We start from the raw sequence: 22524 nt of genomic DNA, 5'->3' as shown, positions 1-22524 counted from the left end.
ATTTGTAATCTTGACCGTCCATTCTCTCTGCTCTATTTTTATCTTTCTTCAATCTCACGATCTCACTGGTTCTCTATCCTTCTCCCAAAAAATCATCAAATTTCAGAGGAATTTGCTTCAATCTTCATCAATAATTTGCTTCAATCTTCATCAATTTCGTCTTTAGCTTCAAAATTAAACCTGAAAAGTGAGTTTTGCGTTTCAACAATCAATTATGTGAGTTAATCATTTTCGTCGCTGAATATTCATCCCATTGAAGCGAGTTTTGAGCTTTCTCGATCCTCCATTGAAGCGAGTTTGAGCTTTCTTCTCCATTGAAGCGGCTTCTCAGGTAGTATTTCTTAAATTATCGACTATCAATTTCACAATCTAGGGTTTATTTCTAGTTAATTGCTCGAATGTTTTTGTTATGAAATATAAATTGTTGTTTGGATTCGAAATTTGTTGAATAGCATGCGAATTTTGTCGATTCAAGCATTTAATTGTTTTTAGATTTTATGTGTCATGTATTGTGAGTTTGTGACCCTTGAATTTATGTAAAATTGGGGGATTAGAGCAATCTTGAGCTCTTCATTGTGCCTTTTGCTTGGTCGGTTTGTTGTCACGGATTCATGGGGGAATTCGAGTAGTTTAGCATCTGTTTCTTGTGATTGTACTGCCTTGCATTTTGATGCAGAGTAAAGATGAGAAATAGGGTTACATTTTTGGGAACTAGCAAGCTGAACTTGGTGAAATTGTATAAATTCTTGGATTATATTTTCCTTATGTTTAGTACTTTTAAGGCTTTATAAAGAGGCTTCCATTGCATATATTGAGGCTTCCATTGCAAATATTAAACAGATTTCTACATGTGAAGGAGACAGAAAATTGAAGTATGCCGATCATCATGGTTTTCTCGTAATTACACTTATTGACACGCCAAGAGCTTATGCTGATCTCAAATCTGAGGAACTTGGTCAGGTGAGTAGACAACTACTAGTTTATTTTAAGTTTATATTGACTAAACCTGTGGTAATGAGGATGAAATGATTTGTCTCTCTGAGCGCAGGGTGAAGCTATAGCTCAAAACATAAGGTCTATGTTTGGACTGAGAGTTCCTGTCATCTCAATAGTCACCAGTGAAGGTGGTTTCGGGGGAGCTCTGGCCATCTGTTGCTGCAATAAATTGTTTATGCTTGAGAATCCTGCTTTCTATGTTGCTAGGTTTTCTTCGCATCTATTGTCTATTTTTGGTTTCTTATTATTATTCAAATTCCTTCATCATTTTCCAATACATGCTTACCTTATTATTTCCCTTTTGACATTCCTGAAGCATGCGTTGCAATATTATGGAAATCTGCCCAAGCAGCCCCAAAGGTATATGAATTTTTCTCTTGCTAGATAGTTAATAAGCTTTCATGGGATACAGCCTTATTAATTTCAGAAGAATCTATCTTTTTCATGAAAAGGCTGCTGAAAACATGAGGATAACAGCCCAAGAACACCTTCGGCTAAAAATTGATGATGTTATCATTCCTGCAAGCTTTTCTAAATTCTCAAATTTCTGCCTGAAATCAACATGATTTGTTTGGACACTTGGAATGCGTTCATTTGGACTGCATGCTTATTCCACATAATTGGCAGGTGTGATACTTTTGTGTTCTTTGTGTGATATTCTTTCTGATTATTTGTCTCGAACACTCTTCTTTTTTCTTTTTGCTGTTATTCTGAAATGTTGATTTGAAGCAAATTTCTTGTAGAGACATACTTCGTATACCTTAAAAATATTTGGGTCTAAATTATGTGATTTTGCAGATTGGTGAGTGTGTTGCTAACTGGTGGAGGCCCAATTTTGAAACAGTGATGTATCCCTACTGCCCTCCTCACATCACAATGAGTTAATAGCTATGGAGTATATTGTTTTTGTGTGCCGGAAGCCTATTAGCTTAATTGGTCGTGCATTGTGCACTTGCATTGCACATGATGTGGGTTCGAATCCTACATAGGCTTACATGTAGTGATCTTTTTAAAATGTAGTAAAAATGAATATAATTAGCTTATTTTTATTTATAACGACTTTTATAATTACCTGAAGTTTATATATAGTTACCTTATTTTCGTATATAATGACCTTTGTGTAAATGTCATATAGTTACCTTATTTTTATATATAATGACCTCTGTGGAAGTGCCATCAAAATTGATATATATATATATATATATATATATATATATATATATATATATATATATATATATATATTGACCTATGTGCAAGTGTTATCAAAATAGATATAGTTACCTTATTTCTATATATAGTGACCTTCGTTATTTTTATATCTAGTGGCCTCTGTATAATAATCCGTGGTTTGGGGATTTCGGTGGTGGTGGTGGTCTATGTTTGGGGGTTTTGGTGGTGTTGATGGTTGTGTTGATGCAAGTGAGTCTGTGTGGTTTTCTTCTTTTTATTTTTTTCGAGAGGGGTAGGGGTTGGAATTACCAGGTAGACTTGTTAAATTATCCTGGATCAAAATTTTATAACACAATTGTTTGATGTACTATTATGATGACAGGACAATTTTATGGATTTCTTGGTTTGAGGTCATCACAGTTTCCAGCATATGCTCTTACGGTTGGTTTTGAATTCAAATAATGTGGAGTTACTTGGGTTGGGTATGATTTATGCTCAAAGGTCATAAGAAGCTGATTATAGCTCTTCTTACTCTTTGTCTGCTGCTGCAGAATTTAAATTGTAACAGTAGTCATTTGGCAAGCATGTATAGTGCATTAGCTATACTGAAGATCCTTGGCTATGATTTTTCTTTGTTTGATTCTGAATCCATATTGAGATCTATGAGAAACCTTCAACAATCTGATGGGAGGTACGCTTTTCTCATGCTTCCATTGCCCCTTCATACATCTAGTTTTTTGTATTATTCATTTTTCTCTTTCTGATGCCAACTTCTGAAGTTTTGAATAGGACCTGCCATCTTTAGGGCAAATGTAATGAACCCAAAAGGGGGCAAAAGACCCTTTAGCAAAAGAAGACAAAACTAATTAAGGGAGCACCCCTAAGGGGTGTGGCAACATGGGACTAAATTCTGATACTCTTGAGCAGTAAAGGACAAACATTATTAATATTAGATTATTTTTGTAGTTTTGCTTGATTATAAAAGGGAAGTAGCATAGCAGTAGAAAGGCGTGAGATTTGTATTGTGGAATGAAAGAGAATGATAAGCTAAAGTTACCAAGAGAGTAATAATCGAAAGTATCAAAGAGAGTAATAGCCTAAAGCTATTAATCTACAGTATTATTTTGTAACCCTTGCCATTTTATTCAGGAATAATTTGGACATGAGAGAATTGGCAATTCATTTGGATGTGTTAGGATAATCCCTTTTGTGAAGAAGGGATTATAAATGTAAGTATATCTTTATTCTTTCCAGAAAAGTGTTGTAAGCCTCTCTATCTTGTCTTTCTTGTATTGCTCACTTGCATGATGAAAAAGGATTAGAGTTCTATGGTGGTTTATTGGTTAAGCTGGGAGATTTTGGTGTAAATATGATCCCTGTGTTGGTACCGCATAAACTATGGCTTCGGATATTTTTGACGCAATTATAATGAAAAGGTTGATATATTTGTTTGGGATGACTGTAGTACATTTGGAAAAGCTTTACATATATGCTGTGTGGTTCGTTAAGCAAAATTTATGAGTTATTAGCTTTATTGTTTTTGTGTGCCGAAAGTCTATTAGCTCAATTGGTCGAGCATTGTGTACTTATATTGTGCACATGATGTGGGTTCGAATCCTACATAGGCTTACATGTAGTGATCTTTTAAAATGTAGTCAAAATTAATAAATTAACCTGACCTCTGTATAAATGTTAAATTGATATTGTTATCTTATTTTTATATATAGTGACCTATGGGTAAATGGTGTCAAATTGATATAATTACCAGAAGTATATATATAGTTACATGATGACCTCAAAAAAAAAAAAAAAAAAAAAAAAAAAAAAAAAAAAACTTAAAGAGAAGCCTACTTGGTCTCTCTATCTCTCTCTCTCACACACCTTTCCTTTGTTGCTCCTTTACCAAAAAAAAAAAAAAAAAACCACTCGTAACAACTAGGGCAAAATTCAGGATACGACTATATCTTCGTCTCTCTCTTCTCCCTGCCTTGTTGTCTGCAGAGTTGAAGGTTAGCCAGTACCGTTGATGAGATTTTTGCAAGTGAATTTCCATTTATAATACTCAATTTTGGTTTTTCTGGTTTCGTGTTTCTGCTAATTTTTTTGTTGTTGGAATGATTTTATAAGCTTTTGTTTGAGTGTCTTTTGTGGATTTATTAATCGTGAATCAGATCTGATAAAGATGGAGTCTTTTTCTTTTTCTTTTTTTTTTTGTGCAAAAGATGGAGTCTTTTTGTTCAGAAATTGTGAAAAAATGAAGAATTTATGTTTTTGTGAAATAACCGAGCTTTAATTGTCTGCCATTGTTTTGGAATATGTAGGAAGTCCTAATTTGTGGATAAAGGATGAGAAAAGGTGGAGGATTTAGTGATATGTTGGAAAGGACCCTTGATAGCGATAGCAAGGGTCGTTTTGTGAAGCTGATTCAAAAACATCCAAGTGAGATTACGAAATCTTTGGTAGAAAAGTGTGCTGAATTTGGTGCCCAGAAGTGTTTGCTTGCGTTGCTCAATGGGGAAGTATGCGAATGCGATGCTCTTCCTGCACTTGTTGATGATCACTCACCTTCATCTAATGCTCTCACCTATGTTGCTCATTCCTGTCCCGACCCTCAAATTATTCATCTAATGCTCAACCGATGCAACGCTATTCCTCTTGTTAATGTCACTTGCTCTTTTGCATCAGTACACGGTCTTCCAATCCATTTTGTCCTGCTCCATTTGAGTTATTTGGAGCATTTGTACCCTTGGATTCGCGGCGACTATCTCATCAAACTTATTATTTTACTTTGCCAATGGAAAACGGTTGGTTGGTTATTTCTCACTCTTCTTGTTTTTTAAGAGCATGTCCAATGGTTACCTTGCCACATCAACTATTCAAGCTAATATATTTTATAGCTACAAAGTGCTCCAATGGTTAATACTAGCATATTGTAGCTTGGAAAAATTATATATAATTAAAATAGTTTTTATTATACACATGTCATATGTTTAATGGGTGATATTATCTTTGAAAAATCAAGCAACGTAGCTTGGTGCTTAATCTAGCTACATCAATTTTCCACTCCAATGGTAAACTTTCACCAATGTTGTAAACACATTTAATTTTGATTTATCAACTTCAGTCTATCGAAAGGAAGTTGATTTTTAAGTTGTTTATTATTACAATTTTAGTCCATCAAGCTTTTCAATTGACTTATTCTCTCTTAAAGCTTGCAATGGCTCCTTAGATAGCAAGTATCATTTGCCATTAACGATGAGTCTTTTTGGCCTGTGTCCATTTTTATTTTGTTTTTTTTTAAAGGTAAGGAAAAACAAAATTATGCAATCTTACATTTCTTATTTGCTTCAAGGTTATGCAATCTTACATTTCTTTAAACAAAATTTGATGTAGAAACCGATATTGGACTCTGCACGGTTGCTTGCCCAATACACTGATTCAATCAACGATATTGCTTGGACTTTTGTTAACTTTGGAGCATTGAAACAGTTTGGGGCTCTGCTTTTGGTTGCCCGAGAAAAGGTTATGGCTCCGTTTGACACAGGTATAGTGTAAATTGCATCTATATGCTAATTCTATGAACCAATATTATAAACTATAGTGTTTCTCTGTTGTTTTGTAGGCTTGACCATTCACCAACGCTTAGCAAATGAGATCGATTCATTTTCTAAAACTGACATTGGAAGTGAACAAGCTGAGTACAAAAACATTCTTATAGATGCACGACAACTACTTGACGTATTTGAGAGAGCTGGTGATGCTTTGGGCCTGTATTGTAGCTCAATGCAGAAAAATGTACGTAGGTTTACTGGTATTTTACCATTAATCAGCAAAATGATAATGAACTCCTGAACAGCTGATAGTATTTCTTTACCTCTTTTCAGGTGGCTATGGAAGAAGCAATTGCTGATGTTTGTGAGTTGCTCAAAAAATCCAAGGTTCATGTGATTCATGGTGACCTCAAATTAGATATCTATTTCAGGTATGTTCTATTTCATTCTGATTGGGGTTCAATTTCCACTTGCTTTCTCATTGTTTAAGGGCAAAATTTTAAAGCTTCTTCTATGTTTGTTTGTTCCATTGTTTATTTGATAGAGAACATCGTGCTGTGTCCAAAATTAACTCGCTATCCTCGAAGATTTTAGGTAACTATTTCAGTTTGTTCTTATGAAATTCCTTGGCCCTTTGACTTTTTGGGTGCATACTTATATGAGAAGTACTAATCCTTCTGTGCTGGTGTTTGGAATTATAGCTCCAGCGCGCTTTGAGTCAAAAAAGGGAGATTGGTTAAATGTTCCCCCTGCTGGAGATTCTTTCTCCAATTTTGTAAGTCTGTTTATGTTGGTAATTGAGCAGAATTGTTATGCTATTTGCTGTTAAATATAATGCCTCAAACAAGTTTGTTGGAAGAGCCATATATAGATATTAAGAAAGATTGGCAAATGGCTATTGCATAATATGCTGTGCTATTTAATACTAAAAATGATGTGCTTACAAGAAAGGCCTATGTCTCGAATTTAATTATTTTAAAGATATTATTGCATGTGTTTTATTTTGTATATTCTTTCTCTACCTTCTTCTATAGTGGTTTCCCGCCACTCCACTGTCAACAAGCTAGGATTTTTTTGTTTACTTGCAAAAATCTAAATGCGTATTTTAGTTTATCACACAGAAATGCATGCTCAGTGCTCAGGCTCTGATTCACTGCAAGCCTCTTCCATATCCCTTTTAATATTTTAATCCCTCGCATGAAATTCGCAACTTTTAATATTGTATTATGTAAATACTCTTTGCTCTTCTATAAAAACTTCTCAAGATCTGCCACTGGCTATGTGATTACTGCTATAGGATTGTGGGTTTGGATATGTGATACTTCCTATATTTTTTCACCAGCGGCTTTATAGAGGGGTTACATTATGGGTTGTTGAATTTATGAAGGGTATTCTTGAACTTGCACAAGGCTGCCCTATATGTTGTGGGCTTATTGAGTTTATCTCAAAGCACTATACCATTCTTCTACTTTTATTTTTCCTGAGATGATTTAGTCCTTTCACCTCATCCTTTATTTATTTCCAAAACAAGTACTCGTGTCTTCAGAAAATTCATTAAACTCAGCTTTATGGAACAAAAAACTATGGATATGCACATATCAGCACCCTTGTCATGCAAAATTCATAGCAACAATCTCAACTTTTTTTTTTCAATGGGAATTTGAAATATTTTGCTTTTTTTTTTAATTCTCTGCTAGTTTAAAGAATGAGTGTGTTGGAGGAAGAGGGGGGGGGGGTGGTGAAGGTTATGGTGTATGTTATTTGTCCTCTCTCATTTTGTGGTCATGGATTGTGACACCACTTTGTCTCTTTTCAGCTATTACAAAGTGGTTACCGTCCCGTGCGTAATTCAATGGGGTTGCTGAATCCTGTACAGTTTATGAGCACAACAGCTTGTCACATGAAAAACAGCATCAGCCCAGCTGCTCAGCACTTGGCTTACAGGACTGTCATGAAACTGAAAAAAGGGTTGAGGTTTTTGTGAGTTCTCATTGTGTACCCTAATATAAAGTAGATTATAAGACATGTACTAAGTTGCTATTGGATGCTGGTATTTTGTGAACAACTCGACTTCTAATTTAGCTGCTGCTTCTTATTTAGGCTAAAAAAGCAGGCTAACTGTTTAGCAAGACCTGGAACCTTGTATGTTTGGATGTTTTTTTGCGTACAAGGGTTTCCCATCTCTAAGATTATATTTGTACTTCAAGGATATCTATTGAGGGATATGAATGGCTAGATGCATTTAATGAGATGGGGAAATGGGATGTTGAATGATCAAGTTGAACAACTTGTCCCCAATTCCGAAGCAAAGCATTTGAGCCATGCCATTGGCCTACAGTCTATTCTTTGTTGTAGGGAATCGATACCTCTTTATTTCTATAATAACTAAGGTTATACTACACCTTCATGCGAACAATCCAATGCCTCTAGATTGGACATCACACCCATTAAGGTAAATAGGTAGTTTCAAACAAAAAAAAAAAGGGTAAATAGATCATTTTATGTGTACACATCTCCTTCACTCATTAATCATTATTAGAAGTACTCTCTCCATCTCTAAATTAGAAGTCTATTTCTTTTTATTATGTGAGTAATGAATATTATAAAGGGACGAAAGGAGTACTAAATACTTCTTCTGTTTTTTATTAGTTGGCACATTTCATTTAGGCATGTTTGTCAAAACATACTTTTAAATGTGAGTATCTTTATTTTTTTTTTTTATTTTTTTTTGAGGGAATCACATAGAGCAATTTTATTAGTCAATCAATAAAGAGTCTGAGAGTACATAAGGAGCAACCTCATTTGGAAAATGATTAATCCAAACTTGTTCAACACCAAAAGAAAGTAATCTAGCTAAGTGATGAGCAATAAAGTTTTCCATCAAGTTTCACATGTGACCAAGAGAAAGAATTAAAAGCACTACTCAAAGACAATACGTCTTCAATCACACCATCTAAATCAGGGAAGTATACCGCAACCTTTGAAAGTCGATTAACTAGAATTTGGCAATCTGATTCCAGAATAACATCAGCAAAGTCGTAAGTCGTCGCAAGCTTTACAGCCATAGCCAAGGCCTTAGCCTCTGCGATTTCAGGTGGCCACATTGCTCGCACTCTTCTCACTGCAGACAGCAACACCTCACCCCTGCTGTTTCGAGCTACAACCCCTAATCCCACCCAACCCTCCTCCACCAAACTCGCATCTGCATTCCGCTTCACTAAGCCTGCCCCTGGTGCAAGCCATTTGCTCGGGCTGCTAGTTGCTTTTCTGCCTGCTATTCCATAAATTTTCTTGTTGTATGCGTCATATTCATCAACTAGCCTTTTCATTATTTCAATTAGAGTATCTTTAGTTATGTATTAACAAAAATTATGAATTTTGATATTTGGACAGTAGAGTCTGAGATGAATCTAATAAGATCTTACATGACTATGTATTTATTCAACACAAAATTTCAAAATGAAGTCAAAGTGGTTTATGTGAATAGTGACTATGTAGTATAACTTGAGTGAAAAACCGCTTACATTATCTTTGTACATGTTGCTTTTCTTTGTACATAGCCAAAATTGTTTATGATATAATTTTATATCCCTATTTTTATGTCTTTTAAAATTCAAAATTGGAAAATTATTTTTTAAATAAAAGTGTAAGTTAACTAAAAATGCATTTCTTTTCCAAAACCAAAGGAAGAGGAAAGAGTTGTTGGACTGCTGACGTGCATCTGCGCCTAATTTAAAAGTGTAAGTTGGGCGAGAGTGATACGTAATCTCAACCTGCATGCGTGTCCGATGATTTCAGTTCAGTTCAGTTCAGTTCAGCTCCAATCAGTCCGACAAAAATCAACTTTGCACTTGTGCCTGATTGGGTGGGCTTTGCCCAACCAAACAATTAAACAAATAAAAAAAAACATTTGTCATCGTGCTCGATCAGAAAAGATTTGCCCGACCGAGTTAGAGTGTTATGGTCAACTACGTTTCCTCTCTTTACTCCAACACAATTATCACGACATACTATTTTAATCTTGAGAAATCCTCTCCTCTCAAAGCAAAATTACTATCCTGCGCAAAGGTATATTTTACATGCCTTACAATAGGGTTGTAAAATATCTAGATAGTAAAGGCAACAACCTTATCGTCATAAATTCGATTAAAGTTGATTACCTATTAGGCTATTATTGGATTATGACTAGACAGTACATATGGGTCTTTGTCACGGTCTCACCAAGTTCAGCAACTATTCTTTAAGGGGTCGTTTGGTTAGAACAGGGTAAACGAAATGAAATAAACAAAGGGAAAGAAAAATCATTCCAAGTACAATGTTATTTGTTTTACTAAAAACACAAGTAAACAAACCACCAGTCAAACCACCACACCACCACCATTGAACCAACTATTTTCTTCACTTTGAAACCTTTTCCAGCCACTCCACCACCCAGCCTCACTCGCCGGCCCTTGCCGCACATCCCCCACCCTTCGCCGCCTATCCTCTATCCCGGAAAGCACTCCCCCTCCCCTTAAAACATTGAACACCCGCGAAAAACCCTAGAAACCTCTTCCCCTCCTTGTAAAACTGTCGGCCGCACCTTCCCAATCATTCGCCGCCCTTCGTCGGCCCCCATAGCTCTCCCCTCCCCCGAAAACATCACTCAGCCTCAAAACCCCAAAAAATTAGTCTTACACCCGTAAAACCCGTCGCCCAGCCCTCCCTCACTTTTGAAACCCTAGCGCCTAGGATTTCGACAGTGGAGGAGGGCCTACCGGCCGTTTTACAGTGAGAGAGAAGGGTTTTTTTTATGTTTCTACGAGGATGGGGATAGGGTTTCGAGAGTTAACGGTTGGCCGGTGAGAGGAAGAGAGGTGCGGCGAGGGTGGGGGAGAGGCGGCAAGGGGTGACGTGGCTGGTCGTGGTGCAGTGGTGCGGGTTTCCGGTGATTTGGGTAGGTAGGAGGGTGGTGGTATGGTGGTTATTGGTGGCTAGGGAATGGGAATGGAAATTGGAAATACCTAGGGGGGTGGGGAATCAACTTATTAGAAGAATTTGGGGAATGAGGAGGTAAAGGGAATGGAAATGGGAAATACCTAGGGGTTGGGGAATCAACTTAGAAGGATTTGGGGAATGAGGAGGGTAAAGGGTGTTGAACTTAAGTTTTGATGATGACTTAAGGAACCTAAGCAAACCCATAGGTGTTTTAACTTCTGTCTATTAGCTTTGATTTATTGACAGGTTTATATATGCAACGAAGTTCTAGAGTCAGAATGGAGTATGGAACAAGGCCTAAGGATAGGCTATGGATGAACAAAGAAGACAATCAGAAGTCAAGTTCCTTTAGTGAGGAATTGAAGCTCCAGAGTCGAAGCTTCACAGTGTCTCAAGGAGTCTAATGTATTTTATCTTTATTTTAGGCTTCTTGTATTTATGTTAAGTACATTGTCAATTAATAGGATTTAAGTGGATTTAATTATATTTGATAAAGATTTTATTTTCCATATTTTAACTTGTTTTATTTCGAAAAATATCTTTTTGAGTTAAAATATCTTGTTAGTTAAAAAGATTTTCTGTTTTGATTCTATCCTATTATTTTGGAAAATCTGACTTGGAAAATACTCTTCTAAAAAACGGTTGTTTTACTTCGTCAAGGAAGTTGAGAGAAAATAGGAAGCAGTAAACCACTTCCTTGTAAAGTGTTTTAGCTTGCTGCCCAAGCACCCACGAACTGCATTTCCTAGTTTTATGGAAGTTGTGGCTTAGTGGGAGTTAAGGCAAACGACAGTGTTTTAACTTCCCTTTTCTAGTGTAAATAGGATTGGTTTTCTGATTGGGAATGTACACTTGAACATTACAGTCTTTAAGTCTTCAAAAGAGTCATAATCCACTTAAGTCCTTGAGTGTCTTTGTACTTATTTAGAGTTTAATCTTGAGTTGTATTGGGTTAGAGTTTGGGGAAAATCTAAGGCCCTGTTCTTTTGAGCTTTTGGGCAGAGCAGAGCAGATTTCAGTAGAGCAAAGCAGAGCAGAGCAGAGCAGATTTGATTATGTAGAGCAGAGCAGATTTCAGCAGAGCAGAGCAGATTTGATTATTATTATTATTATTATTATTATTGTTATTATTATTATTACTACTTATAATAATAATAATAATAATAATTATTATTATTATTATTATTACTACTACTACTACTATTAATATTATCGCATTATTATTATAATCATTAAATTTTTAAAGTTAAATATTAATTATTATTATTTTATAATATTAATTATAATTATTATTATTATTAAATATTATATAATTATTATTATTATTAATAATTAGTATTATCTTTAAATATTAGTTATTATCTTAATATTAATTTTTATTATAAAAATCAATTATTGTTATTATAATTAATATTATTAGTTATAAGTATTATTATTACTATTATTATTATTATTATTAAATATTAATTATTATTATTATTACTATTATTATTATTAAATATTAATTATTATTATTATTATTAATTTTTTTATTATTATTATTATTATTATTATTATTAAATATTAAATATTAATAATTAATTATTATTATTATTATTATTATTATTATTATTATTAAATATCAATAATTAATTATTGTTATTATTTTTATTTTTATTTTTTTTTATTAAATATCAATAATTAATTATTGTTATTATTATTATTATTATTAAGTATTAATTATTATTATTATTATTATTAAATATTATTTATTTATTTATTTATTATTATTATTATTCTTATTAAATATTAATTATTATTATTAAATATTAATTATTTATTATTATTATTAAATATTAATTATTTATTATTATTATTAAATATTAATTATTATTATAATAATTCAATATTAAGCATTAATTTTAAGTAGAGCAGGGCAGAGCAGATTGAAGCAGAGCAAAACAGATTTCAGCAAAGCAGAGCGGAGCAAAGCAAAGCAGATTTCAGCAGAGCAGAGAAGAGCAAAGTAGCTCTAAAGAACGGGGCCTAAGAGTGTTTTATTGCTTTGAGTAAAGCAAGGAGAAAGAGAGAGCTATAGAGTTCGACTGATTGAGGGATCAGTTGAAGGGAGCTTAAGTTCATTGAGGAACTTGAGTTTAGAGTCTTAATTTGTAATAGGTTGTTTGCCCTATTATTATTAAGAGTTGAGTTTAAAATCTCTTGTGGTCGTGGTTTTTCTTCTTGATTAGGGCCAAGAAGTTTTCCACGTAAAATCTCTCTTTGCACTTTTAGTTTTTATTCGAGTTCCTTTTTAAATTCCGAAAAAATTTCCCTAGTTCCTCTACAATACAATTCACCCCCCTCTTGTATTGTTCATTCGAGTCAACAATTAGTATCAGAGCCTGATCCTCGAAGAAATCATGAAACCTTGACGAGTTAAGATTCCTGGAAGCAATATGAACAATCACGAGAAACTGGAAGAAGGTTACTCTACGCAGCGTCCTCCTATGTTCAATGGGAAGTTCTATACCTATTGGAAGAACAGGATGGAAATTTTTATCAAAGCTGACAACTACCAAGTTTGGAGAGTTATTGAAGTTGGTGATTTCGAATCACCAAAACCGTTGGTTAAAATGAGGTAGTACCTAAACCCATGTTTGAATTTGATAAGGAAGATTTTGAAAAAATGGAAATTAATGCAATTGCTGTTAAATTACATCACTGTGGTCTTGGTCCTCATGAACACAATCGTGTTATGGGCTGTAAAAGTGCTAAAGAAATTTGGGATTTACTGCAAGTAACACATGAAGGAACTAACAAAGTGAAAAGCTCTAAAATTGATCTGCTTATGTCCAAATATGAACGTTTTGAAATGCAATCTAAAGAAACAATCCAGGAAATGTTAACAAGGTTTACTAACATTATTAATGAGCTTGTTTCTCTTGGAAAGAAAATACCTATTGATGAGCAGGTCAGGAAAGTTCTAAGGAGCCTCCCTCAAGATGAAAAATGGAGAGCCAAGGTGACTGCCTTACAAGAAACTAAGGACTTCACGAAATTCAAAATTGAGCAACTTGCTGGTTCACTCATGACTCATGAGTTGCACTTAAGAACAAGCAATAATGAAGGGAACAAAGGAAAAGGCTTAGCTCTCAAAGCTGGTGATCAAGAAGAATCTGAGGTGGATGAAGAAGAGGCGGCTATGTTGGTGAGAAGGTTTAAAAGAATGTTCAATCGAAATAATAGAACAAGGAACTTCACCAAAAAAGTCCTCTAACTCAAAAGCTGATTCCGTATGTCACAAATGTGGGTCCCTAGATCATTTCATTCGTGAATGCTCTTTGTGGGAAACTGAGAAAGGAAAAAGGAAGGCTAAGGAACAAAATAAGAGCAACAAAACTCCTTACAATAAAGTAGACATTAGGAAGGCTATGATTGCTGCTTGGGGAGATTCTGAGAGTGATGATGAGGAGGAACAACCTGAAGAAGAAACAGCCAATCTATGTCTAATGGCCAAACATGATGAAAAGGCCTACAACGACGAACTGGCTAAAGAGTTACGTGTTGATCCCAATCACATTAGAACTCTTCCTAAAGAAGTACTTATTGATTTCATTTTAGAAATGGAAGATGACTGGATAATTGATATTAAAAAGCTTAATGAATGTGAAAAAGCTCTTAGAGTCTGCAAGGAACACAGTACCTGGATTGAGAACCAACGTACTGATGTTCAAGGCAGATTCTTTGATCTTTTTGACAAGAATCTTCTTCTAAAAGAAATGAATGAAAAACTCAAATATGAAAATATTATGGTTAATGTAGAACTGACTCAATACAAGCTTGCCAGTACTGACTTTAAATCGTCAAGTTCCTCTTCTGAATCATTGCCTAAATTTAATGAAGATTTTGAAAAATTAAAACACAATCTTGATGAGTTAAGAATTGAAAAGGCAAATTTAGAAAAGGAACTTGCAATCAGAAAAGAAAGAAGCACTGGTCAGCTTGGTATACCTAAATGGATTGAGAATGCTCAAACCAAAAGAACTGAAGGACTAGGATACATTCGATCTAAGCATAAAGGTAAAAAGAAATATGTTGATTTACCTAGCTATAAAGTTTTTTCCTTTTGTGGGAAAACATGTCACTTAGTGGATACTTGTTACAAGAAGGAACAATCTGTTAGTAAGAATGTTAAGCAAGTTTGGGTTAGAAAATCTGATATTGCTTCAACGTCCAAGGAACCCAAGGAAACCTGGGTTCCTGAAACTAATCAATGAGTTCTTTTGCAAGTCCTAGTGAGGGGGAACAGCACGTGGTACCTCGACATCGGTTGTTCAAAACATATGACAAGAGACAAATCAAAATTGCTCTCACTTGAGACCTATTCTGGAGGAACTGTGATCGTTGGAGACAACAAGAAAGGAGAAGTTATTGCAAAAGGAAAAGTAGGAAGGTCAAGTTCTCATTCAATTGAAAATGTACTTTTGGTCGAGGGTTTGATGCACAATTTGCTGAGCATATCACAATTTTGTGACAAAGGAAACTCCGTAAATTTTACCTCTAATTCATGCAACATCATTAATGACAAAACAGGAAGGGTTGTTCTTGAAGGAACTAGAAAAGGGAACACATATATTGTGGATCTCAATTCTGTCCCAAGGAACAACCTTACATGCCTGAGTGCCATTAATGATGATCCTTTATTATGGCATAAGTGTTTTGGACATGCTAGTTTCTCACTCATGGATAAACTTAGAGCAAGGAACTTGGTCATAGGGCTTCCCTCAGTCAAGTTCCTCATAAAACATATCTGTGATGCATGTGTGAGAGGCAAGCAAGTCACGTCATCTTTTAAAAGTAAAAACATGGTGAGCACCACAAAGCCATTGGAACTCATTCACATGGATTTGTGTGGTCCCATGTGTTTTCAAAGTAGAAGTGGAAAAAAATATGTTCTAGTTATTATTGATGATTTTTCTAGATTTACTAGGGTGATTTTTCTGTCTATCAAGGATGAAACCTTTGATGAATTTGTGTCATTTGCCAAGAAAGTGCAGAAAACTAGTGGAAATCAAATTATTCACATTCGGTCAGATCATGGAACTGATTTCGAAAATACAAGATTTGATGAGTTTTGCAAAGAGAATGGCATGGATCATAACTTCTCAGCCCCAAGAACCCCTCAACAAAACGGGGTTGTGGGAAGGAAGAACAGAACCCTAGAAGACATGGCAAGAACAATGCTCATAGCTAGTGGGCTACCAAGGAACTTCTGGGCTGAAGCTATCAATACTGCATGCTATATTATAAATCGAGTTATGATGAGACCAATCATCAATAAAACTCCATATGAACTCTTTAAGGGCAGAAAACCCAATATTTCTCACTTTAAAGCTTTTGGATGTAGGTGCTTTGTTCATAATAATGTAAAAGGAACATTGAAAAATTTGATGAAAGAAGTGATGAAGTTGTGTTCCTTGGTTATGCATCAAATAGCAAAGCTTAAAGGGTTTACAATAAAAATACTATGTGTGTCAAAGAAAGCATTCATGTGATTTTTGATGAATCTAATATGTTTATGAATGTGCAGGAACAAGACTCTAATGATTATGAAATTGGAATGGTTAGAAACAGGGAAGATGATGAAGAGGAAACTAGTCCTCCCAAGGAAAATCAAATTGAACCCGAACAAGATCATCAAGAATATGCTGAAGTTCCTCCACCTGAAATTCAGGAGGAACAAGGTCATGTTGAAGCAGGCAACTAAGAGGAACCAGAGGAAGCAGAGGAAGAAGTCCCTCAAATAGGAGTTCCAGCCAGAGAGTTTCATCCAAAGCCTTTCAAATATCAAGGCTCTCATCCTATTGATCTCATCATAAGTGACATTGGTAGAGGAACTCAAACCAGATCACATATGAGGAACTTATGTGCCTTCCAAGCCTTTCTATTCATCATTGAGCCAAGAAATCATGAAGAAGCTCTCAAAGATGCTGACTGGATAATTTCCATGCAAGATGAACTCAATGAATTTGAAAGGAACAGGGTCTGGCATCTTGAAGAGAAACCCAAAAATAAAAAGGTAATAGGGCTCAAGTGGGTTTTCAGAAACAAGCTGGATGAGTATGGAACTATTGTGAGGAACAAGGCCAGACTTTTTGTGAAGGGATACAATCAGCAAGAAGGTATTGACTTTGAAGAAACTTTCGCTCCTGTTGCTAGATTAGAAGCTATTAGAATATTAATTGCTTTTGCTTCATTTATGGGTTTCAAATTATATCAAATGGATGTTAAATGTGCTGTCTTAAATGGGTTTTTGAAGAAGAGGTGTTTGTGGAACAACCACCTGGTTTTGAAAATCCCCAATTTCCTAATCATGTCTTTAAGCTTGATAAAGCTCTTTATGGGCTGAAACAAGCACCAAGAGCTTGGTATGAAAGACTCTTTAAGTTCCTTCTTCAAAATGATTTTAAAAGAGGTAAAGTAGATAAAACTTTGTTTTTAAAATCTGAAGGAATTGACTTATTAGTTGTCCAAATATATGTTGATGATATTATTTTTGGAGCAACTAACGAAAACTTGTGCAAGTACTTTGCTGAGCTAATGAGTGGTGAATTTGAGATGAGTATGATGGGGGAACTAAACTTCTTTCTTGGACTTCAAAACAAACAAACGGAAAGAGGTATTGCAATTCACCAACAAAAATATGTCAAGGAACTACTGAAGAAATAAAATCTTGACCAAGCAAAGATCAACCATACACCAATGGGAACAGGCATAAGGTTAGATGAAGATCTATAAGGAACTAGTGTAGATCAAACCAAATACAGAGGTATGACTGGATCCCTTTTATACTTAACTGCTAGTAGACCTGATATTGCATTTAGTGTTGGCTTATGTGCAAGGTTTCAATCTAATCCTAAGGAGTCACATCCCACAGCAGTAAAAAGGATCCTAAGATACCTCAAAGGAACTGACCATCTCTGTCTCTTCTATCCTGGAAGTGATACTTTTGATTTAAAAGGTTTTGCAGATGCTGATTATGTAGGAGATTTGGTGAATAGGAAAAGTACTTCAGGAATGATTCAGTTCCTCGGGCCATGTCTAGTTTCTTGGGGATTCAAGAAACAAAATACAGTGGTCTTGTCAACTGCTGAAGCTGAATATGTTGCAGCAGTTGCCTGCTATTCTCAAGTACTTTGGATAAAACAACAACTAAGGGATTATGGTATGCAAAGTATGATTGCATTCCTATCTATTGTGATAATACTAGTGCTATATGCATTTCAAAAGATCCAGTTCATCATTCTCGTGTGAAACATATTCACATAAGGCATCATTTCCTTACGGATAATGTGGAAAAAGGCTTAATTAAGTTAGATTTTTGTGATACTGAAAATCAAATTGCTGACATTCTTACTAAGCCTTTGAGCAGGGACAAATTTGAAAAGATGCGCATGGAACTTGGTATGATACAATTGAGTTAAGAAGACCTCACGTTCCCCCCAAGGTATAAGTCAATCATGCATGCATTATATGTGTCTTACACAATATGAATATGTGAAAACATAGTCCTGAGTATTAGAATGTATGGCATTGCATATGGGATTGTGGCTGTATGTGAAAAAATCAGATTGCATTTAGCACGTCTATGTTGTTAACAAACTATGTTGATTTGTTCCAAGTTCCTACGATATTTTCTAAAAGATTAAGCTTTATCCTTTCGTAAATTAATTGTCTATTCAGTTAATTAATTTCACTCTTTATAAAATCTTATCTTGTATTCTGATTTTGAATTATCCTCAAAATATCTATCTTTAAAAATTCAAATCTATCTTCTAATTTTTCATTCAAATAACCTAGACACTTTGTATTTAATTCAAAGCTTCTGATCAAAAAATTAATCTAGACTACCTTGTCAAATCACATTAAATTAATCTGACTAAGTGAGAAGCATTTTTACCATTTCCCTTCAAACGACACCTACCATATTCAATTTACCTTCTACACTATTCCACCGACCTATTTCACCTCTCAAAATTCACCCTACTATAAAATGAAACTAAACCCTAACCACTGTTCCTCACCACCTTACTCCGTAAAATACACTCTCATCTTTGGTGATTCCTCTCCAATTCCCATGGAAATCTCACCCAAAATTTAAAACTCTCCTAAAAAAGAATCGCCAATGGAAATTGAGACTGAAACCTCAGTCAAAGCTGATACCGAAAAACCCCAAAATAAACCAATGGCTCGCAGTGATTCGAAAAAGAGAAAGATCGAGGTTGGAGAAGAATTGGACTATGAGGAACTTGGTGAACCAATTCAGGGGGAAAAATCGAAGTCAACCGCTGTCAAAAGGCTTGAAGCTAGCTCTGAACGATTCATTCCTAGGTTTTGTATAAACCTAAAGTGGTGTGAGTTGAGTAAGTACTCTGAACTTCTTGATATTCTTGAAGCTCAAAATTGGATTAAGCTGTTTAGTGAATGTTATGATAATGTGATTGCTCATGCTCCCCTAAAAGAATTCTGTGCAAATTTTAATAATATCAATGGTGTGTGTGTTAGCAAAGTTAAAAACAAGAAAATTAGTTTTGATGCTGATGATTTAGCTGCTGTGTTTGGAACTCCTAATGAGGTGTTTGATGAGTATTTTAAAGGTGAAACTGAATTAAGTATTGATGTTGTTCCTAATGAAAATATTGTTGAATCAATTGGGGGTAAAGCTTCCAAAGTTCGAACTAACCACAATTTGTTCTCTCCTATTCAAAAACTGCTGTTTATTTTTGTCCATTTAACTATCATCCCAAGAACCCAGCACAGGAACGAGGCTAATCACCTTGATGTTGTGCTTATGTACTGCCTTGAAAACAAGATACAAATAAACTTTCCATCCTTGATGATCCAACATCTCACTCACTGCCTTGCCAACATCTGAAGGTTGGATATGCCAATCTGCTCATTACCCTCCTTGAAAGCTGTGGTATCTCCATGGCTAACCATGAAAGCCTCAAGCTTAAAACAAACCACTATGTGCAACCCAAAACCCTTGAAGCCATAAACTAACTGTTGTTGATGGAGTTACCCAATTCCTCACCAAATCACTTCCTAAGCTTAAGCAGGTTAAAAGCATTGTAAAAATATTGGAAGATGAAGAGTTGGATAAGTGGCTGGAGGAGGAAGAAAGTGAGGAAGAGGGAGAAAAGAAAGAAAAGGAGGTGGTACTAATGACAAGTAAGAAAAATAATCCTAGTGTTTGGAAGAGGAAGAGCACCAGGTTGGCTTTCAGGCCAAAAGGGAAAGACAAGGCAGAGTCTGCTGTAGTGGTTGATTTGAGTGAAGAAAAGGGATTGGGAGAAGGGAGAACTTTTGTTCAGGGGGAACAGGGAGCTTTTGATGAGACTGTGGTTCACTCTGTTCCAGCAGGTGAAGGATTAGGGTTTGTTGGCTTTAGCTCTGTCAGTTCCACTTTGGAATTGAAATCTCTCAAGGATACAGTGCAAAAGCTGGTTGATGCACAACCTGCTCTGGTCCAACGAATTGAGACTCTTGAAAAGGTAGTATCTGATATGGTACAGTATTCCACAAAGCTTACCTCATCCATACAACAGAGCACCTCAACTCTTTCTCAAGGCCAAACTGATCTGATGAAGAAGCTGGAGGACCTGGTTGTTGAAGAAGTGTTAGTTGAAGATGCAGGAGAAGAGCATCATTCCTCAACCCCTGAAGCCTAATCTTATTTTCTTTCTGTCTTAGTTATCAAACTATTTCTCTTTGAACTTGGTCTGGATTAAACTTTGTTTTGTTTTGCTTCTTTCGGTCTGTAAACAATTAAACAGGGTATTTTGCTTTTGTTGATGTTCTGGAGGAACATCAGTTTGTTTATATGGATGATGCTTGCTTGCTTTATGGCTATTTTCTTCCCAGTTCCTTGTTTAAAATTGTCTAGTTCATTTAAGTTTACTTATTTATTATTTTTTTTTTACTGATTGTCTTCTATTTATTTTTTTAATTAAGTGAGTTTGCTTAGGTTTGTCATTCGTCAAAAAGGGGGAATATTGTTGACCTTAAGTTTTGATGATGACTTAAGGAACCTAAGCAAACCCATAGGTGTTTTAACTTCTGTCTATTAGCTTTGATTTATTGACAGGTTTATATATGCAACGAAGTTCTAGAGTCAGAATGGAGCATGGAACAAGGTCTAAGGATAGGCTATGGATGAACAAAGAAGACAATCAGAAGTCAAGTTCCTTTAGTGAGGAACTGAAGCTCCAGAGTCGAAGCTACACAGTGTCTCAAGGAGTCTAATGTATTTTATCTTTATTTTAGGCTTCTTGTATTTATGTTAAGTACATTGTCAATTGATATGATTTAAGTGGATTTAATTTTATTTGATAAAGATTTATTTTCCATATTTTAACTTGTTTTATTTCGAAAAATATCTTTTTGAGTTAAAATATCTTGTTAGTTAAAAAGATTTTCTGTTTTGATTCTATCCTATTATTTTGGAAAATCTGACTTGGAAAATACTCTTCTAAAAAACGGCTGTTTTACTTGGTCAAGGAAGTTGAGAGAAAATAGGAAGCAGTAAACCACTTCCTTGTAAAGTGTTTTAGCTTGCTGCCCAAGCACCCACGAACTGCACTTCCTAGTTTTATGGAAGTTGTGGCTTAGTGGGAGTTAAGGAAAACGACAGTGTTTTAACTTCCCCTTTCTAGTATAAATAGGATTGGTTTTCTGATTGGGAATGTGCACTTGAAAATTACAGTCTTTTAGTCTTCAAAAGAGTCATAATCCACTTAAGTCCTTGAGTGTCTTTGTACTTAGCAATTTAGAGTTTAATCTTGAGTTGTATTGGGTTAGAGTTTGGGAAAACCCTAAGAGTGTTTTATTGCTTTGAGTAAAGCAAGGAGAAAGAGAGAGCTAGAGAGTTTGACTGATTGAGGGATCAGTTGAAGGGAGCTTAAGTTTATTGAGGAACTTGAGTTTAGAGTCTTAATTTGTAATAGGTTGTTTGCCCTATTATTATTAAGAGTTGAGTTTAAAATCCCTTGTGGTCGTGGTTTTTTTTCTTGATTAGGGCCAAGAAGTTTTCCACGTAAAATCTCTCTTTGCACTTTTAGTTTTTATTCGAGTTCCTTTTTAAATTCCGCAAAAATTACCCTAGTTCCTCTACAATACAATTCATCCCCCCCCCCTTGTATTGTTCATTCGAGTCAACAAAGGGAATGAAAAAAAGGCTTAACAAACAACAACGGAATCAAGGCAGTTGATTCTCATTCCCTTTGATGAATACCCCTAACCAAACAAGCCCTAAAGATTGGATTTCAAGTGTAGGTCATGTTGTTAGTCAATTATTTCCCTAACTCACATCTTCACTCTACTGTAGGCGATGATTAATTGTTAGTTAAAATTGTAAAACCCTTGTTAGATAGGGTTTACTAATTTTTAAATTTTCTTTATCTTTATAATAAAAAAATTGAAATAATAATAATAATAATAATAATAATAATAATAATAATAAATAAATAAATAAATAAATAAATAATAATAATAATAATAACAATAATAATAATAATAATAATAATATGTTAAATATGGAATAGAAAATAAAGAGAGATGAGGGAAGATTGTTACGTTGTATTTCATATTCCATATAGTACGGGATATATATAATGTACACTTCCTAGGGTTCCATCAATGGATAAGACCAAATACCCAACTCTAGAATATTCTAGATTGTACATGGGATAATAGTCATCCATATTTAGATATTATCATAACACTCCACCTTGGATGACTATATATTGAATAAAACAATAACTAACATTTACTACAAAACCTGTACAAA

General features: G+C 34.9%; 2 protein-coding genes and 1 long non-coding RNA gene across 3 annotated transcripts; all 3 read left to right on the top strand.

The window, feature by feature from the left end:
* Positions 1 to 1114: 1114 nt before the first annotated feature.
* On the top strand, positions 1115 to 2093 carry LOC110725444. The gene is made up of 3 exons (XR_002512160.1): positions 1115 to 1356; positions 1449 to 1623; positions 1795 to 2093. It is a non-coding gene; the product is annotated as an uncharacterized LOC110725444 (long non-coding RNA).
* A 1927-nt stretch (positions 2094 to 4020) lies between these two features.
* On the top strand, positions 4021 to 7998 carry LOC110725528. The gene is made up of 8 exons (XM_021904992.1): positions 4021 to 4178; positions 4491 to 4973; positions 5563 to 5713; positions 5792 to 5964; positions 6054 to 6151; positions 6265 to 6314; positions 6422 to 6495; positions 7537 to 7998. The coding sequence occupies exons 2-8, from the start codon at positions 4515 to 4517 to the stop codon at positions 7702 to 7704; spliced, it is 1173 nt and encodes a 390-aa protein (XP_021760684.1). The 5' UTR covers positions 4021 to 4178; positions 4491 to 4514; the 3' UTR covers positions 7705 to 7998.
* Positions 7999 to 16590: 8592 nt separating this feature from the next.
* Positions 16591 to 17085, top strand: LOC110725368 (uncharacterized mitochondrial protein AtMg00820-like). The gene has a single exon (XM_021904856.1). The coding sequence runs from the start codon at positions 16591 to 16593 to the stop codon at positions 17083 to 17085; it is 495 nt and encodes a 164-aa protein (XP_021760548.1).
* Positions 17086 to 22524: the final 5439 nt, after the last annotated feature.

The sequence above is a fragment of the Chenopodium quinoa genome, unplaced genomic scaffold (assembly GCF_001683475.1).
Source record: "Chenopodium quinoa cultivar QQ74 unplaced genomic scaffold, ASM168347v1, whole genome shotgun sequence".
NCBI lineage: Eukaryota > Viridiplantae > Streptophyta > Magnoliopsida > Caryophyllales > Amaranthaceae > Chenopodium > Chenopodium quinoa.
This window is presented reverse-complemented; position numbering and strand designations above follow the sequence as displayed.